Raw genomic sequence first — 4,318 nt, 5'->3', positions numbered from 1 at the left:
TCTAAAAATTGAGAATTGAGAAAATTAAAAAACTGAAAAATCAAAAAATCGAAAAATCGATTAATCGAGAAATTATGAAATAAAAATTTAGGAACGCCGAAAATTTAAAAGTCGAAAAATCGAAATTTCAAAAATTTCAGAAATCGAAAAATAAAAAAAATCGGGAAATCTAAAATTTGAAAATCGTGAAATTAAAAATTTGAAAATCGTGAAATTAAAAATTGAAAAATTGAAACATTCCAGAACAGAAAACATCAAAAAATGTAAAAATCTAGAAATCGAAAATTTGAAAAATCGCAAATTAAAAAAAAGACGTAAATCGAAAAAATCATTAAATTGAAAAATAAAAACCTGAAGAACGAAAAATTGAAAAAACCTAAAATCGAAACATTGACAAGTCGAGAAACCGACGAATTTGGAAACCCAAAAAATCGAAATGTCGAAAAATCAAAAACAAAAAATTCGAAAATTCTAGAGATCAAGAAATCGAAAATTTAGAAGTTCCAAAAATTGAACAATTGAAAAAGTGGAAAATCGTAAAAATAAGCAACGGAAAATTAAGAAATCAAAACCCTGAAAAATCTAATTACTGAAAAATCGAAAAATGAAAGAATCGAAGAATCGTAAAACTGGAAATACCAGAAAGCTGAGAATCGAAAAAAAAATCGAAAAATCAAAAAAAAAAACGAGAAATCGAAAAACGAGAAATTGAAAAATCCCAAAACTCCAATATCGAAAATTCGAACATCTAAAAATTGAAAAATCGAAGAAAGATTTAAAAATCTCAAAACTGAAAACTTCGAAAAATTAAAAAAATCTAGAAATCGGGAAGTTCTAAAATCAAAAAGTCGAAAAATCAAAAAGCGGAACAAAAATCGAAGTCTAAAAACTGAGAAATAGAAAAATCAAAAAATCGATACATCGAAATATTATGTAATAAAAATTGCAAATTTAGGACCACCGAACACTGAAAAATAGAAAAATTGAAACAAAAGGAGATCTCGAGCATTATTATTATTATTAGAACAACTGCTTAAGTTTACTGACCGTTGATCCGCAAATGTTTTTTTTTACTCTAAATCAATCCAAAAATAACCAATCAGAAAGCGTTTTATAATTTTTCAGAGAAGTACCTAGTATTTGTTGGACAGTACTTCAGAAGAGAGGGAAGTTCTGTTGAAATAACTTTCGACCAATTTTTTTTAATCATTTTCCAATGATTTTTGCATGTGCCAATTGTTAGAAAACAGTCAAGGTATGAATATTATGTACTTTAAATTGTAGAAAGTATGTATTTAATCAACGAGTTATGAATATATTGATTTAAATTGCTGCCTTTACAGAGTTCTTTAATCTGATAGACCAGTAAAGAATTATTTTTTAGTATTCTTTACTGGTCTATCAGATTAAAGATTTCTGTGTAGCAGGTTTCCAGGTTTTGTATGGTGGCGCCATCAGGTGAAACTTTTCTCAAACCTAAATTTACTTCAACTAGATTCCCTTGTGCTCAGTAACGAATACTACAAAATCAGTGTCGGATCTGCAAAGATGGTAACCGTTTTTCAACTCACCAAAACAGTAAAAACTATAATTCTTTGATTTACATACAAATAAATAACAAAAGTGTGAAAATTATAAAAATACATAATAGTTCCAACATATAGTTGATTACATGGTCCACTCGAGCACCAAATTTTTTTAACACCACAATTTCCTACAATTCGCCAATGCACTACAGACTTTCGCCGTATGTTTTGTAGCAGTTTTTATAAAAAGCCAACGCACAGTGATGCAGAAACACGAACTGCTCGAAATTGATAAACTTCGTGTGGCTACGACGCACGGCCTTAACAGCACCCACCACATCGCACTTTCTTTCCTGGAGCATTTTATCAGCCATGTAGAAAAAGCAAACCACCAGACTGCTCGAACTTATCCCGTCACTAAAACCATTTCTCTAAATGTTATTACATACAAAATCGAGCAACTTACTCGCAGCACACCAACGTAGGAAAATTCTGGGTTTTCTGCCCCCTCGCGTTCTCCCAAATGCTTATCATTACGTCCGTCGATTCCGGAATTCCTTTAATTTTGGGCCAGTTTTTTATGTTTAGGACTTCGACGTTTTTTTTCAAATTTTCCCTGTACAGAAAAAAAAATATATATATGGGACAATTCGCATAAGAACTCAGCAAGCATTAAAGACATCTTCACTTTTAAAGCAAACCGAAGAGCGTTCATGTCAGTAGTTGCAGTGTTGGCGTTCCAGCAGCTGTGTGGAGTCAACGCTGTGGTCTTCTACACGGTTCCAATCTTCCAGGCAGTTGGCAGCAGCATTTCGCCTAATCTGGCTGGAATCATTATAGCACTAGTACAAGTTTTGTGCTCCTACGTGTCCATCTTCATTATAGAAAAAGCCAACAGGAGATTCTACTTGATGCTGTCTTCTGTCGGGATGCTGCTGTTTTTGACCGCTCTGGGGATGTATTTCCACTTGAAGCGTTTGAATGTCGATATTAGTTCTTTGGGTTTTATTCCGATTGGTAGTGTTGTCATGTTCATGATTTCGTTCTCGATTGGGTATGGGCCAATTCCGTGGTTGCTCATGGGTGAGTTGTTCGCACCGGAGGTTAAAGGGATTGGGAATGGGTTTGCTATCGCCACGAATTGGTCGTGCGCGTTTTTGGTCACTTATTTCTTCCCGATTATTAATAATAGTCTGGGGGCGCACATTTCGTTTTATATTTGTGCGGGGATTATGGCACTTGCTACGATTTATGTGGCGGTTGTGGTGCCCGAAACTAGGGGGACGACGCTGCTGGAAATTCAACAAATTCTGAATAAGTAGGAATTTTGTAATGATTTAGAAAAATATGACAATTTCTCATTAGGATAGTGTTTAATAAGACTGTTGTAAAGATAGATAAATTATTGTGGATTTTCTGCGGTTGGTACTTATGTAGTACTTAAGTGTGAACGTAGAAGCTATTTTATATTAGATTGTTTAAATCGTTGAAAAATAAATTGAAAAATAAATAAATTGGTTTTTATTTTGGAAGTCACAACTCCCCTCTTTTCAAAAATTTTAAAATATCGTAAACATTTTCACTAAAAAAAATCTGAAAAAAGTTTGAGTGTTTTGGTGAAATTTTCGAAGTGTCATTTTTTAGATTTTGCAATTTTATCACTTTTCAGTTTACAATTGTTCGATTTTTAGATTTTTCAATTTTTTATTTCTTCCATTTTTCGATCTGCAATTCTAATTTCTTTTCTTAATTTTTTCAATTTTTCGATTTTTCATTTTCAACTTTTGAATGTTTCAATTTTTAGCTTTTGCAATTTTCCGATTTAAAATTTTTCGTTTCGGTTTTTTATTTTCTTTATTTTTTAATTTTATGATTATTCAATGTCCTCATTTTCAATTTTTCGATTTACAATTTTTTGGTTTTCTTTTTCTCGGTTTTTCAACTTTTAGATATTTAAATTTTGGCTTTTTCAATTTTAGACTTTTCAGTTTCTTTAATTTTTGATTTGCAATTTTTCTAGTTATCCTTTTAAATATGTATCTAATATTTTTTATAATTTAAAAAATAAATCTACTTTTTCAATTGTAGGGTTATAAAATTTTTCCAATTTTCAATTAGTGGATTTTAAAACTTTTTTATTCATTTTTCAATTTGTCGATTTGTAATTTTCAATTTTTTGTTATTTAACTTTTCAATTTTTCGATCTTTCAATGTTACAGTTTTCCACTTTATAATTTTGACGATTTTACAATTTTTATCCAATTTTTCGATTCGATTTGTTTTTTCTTGTTACCAATTTTTCGATTCATTGACTTATTTAAATTTTTTTGTTTTCAATGTTTCGATTTTTTCCGTGTTTTCGATTGAAAATTGAAAAATCTAAAAATTGGAAAACTGAAAAATCCAAAACTGAAAATTTGACGAATTAAATAACAGCAAAATTATAAAGCCGAAAGAAAGATTGCAAAAATAAAAAAAATTATAAAACAAAAAATTATGGTCTAAAATTGAGAAAATGGAAAATAAAAAGTTGCAGAATGAAAAAAAAATCAAGAAAATCGCAAAATGAAAATTTGTAACATCGAAAAATTGCAAATCAAATTGAAGGCTTTAAAATTTTTTGATTTTTCAACTTCTGAATTACTCTAGATTAAGATTTTCCGAGTTCTCGATTTTCCGATTTTTTCGATTTTTTGATTTTTCTTTCTTTGTTTTGGTTTTTCGATTCTTTCATTTTTCGATTTTTCGAATTTACTGATCCGCGATTTTTCGCATTTTAATTGCTGGATTTT

General features: G+C 30.0%; 1 protein-coding gene across 1 annotated transcript; it reads left to right on the top strand.

Moving 5' to 3' along the window:
- The first annotated feature begins 1,404 nt into the window (after positions 1-1,404).
- Positions 1,405-3,040, top strand: LOC135137951 (facilitated trehalose transporter Tret1-like). The gene has a single exon (XM_064067734.1). It carries the CDS (start codon positions 2,240-2,242, stop codon positions 2,846-2,848), a length of 609 nt encoding a protein of 202 aa, XP_063923804.1. The 5' UTR covers positions 1,405-2,239; the 3' UTR covers positions 2,849-3,040.
- The last annotated feature ends 1,278 nt before the right edge of the window (positions 3,041-4,318 follow it).

This window comes from Zophobas morio, unplaced genomic scaffold (assembly GCF_036711695.1).
Source record: "Zophobas morio isolate AGI-343-1 ecotype UQ-CSIRO unplaced genomic scaffold, CSIRO_AGI_Zmor_V1 ptg000004l, whole genome shotgun sequence".
Lineage (NCBI taxonomy): Eukaryota > Metazoa > Arthropoda > Insecta > Coleoptera > Tenebrionidae > Zophobas > Zophobas morio.
This window is presented reverse-complemented; position numbering and strand designations above follow the sequence as displayed.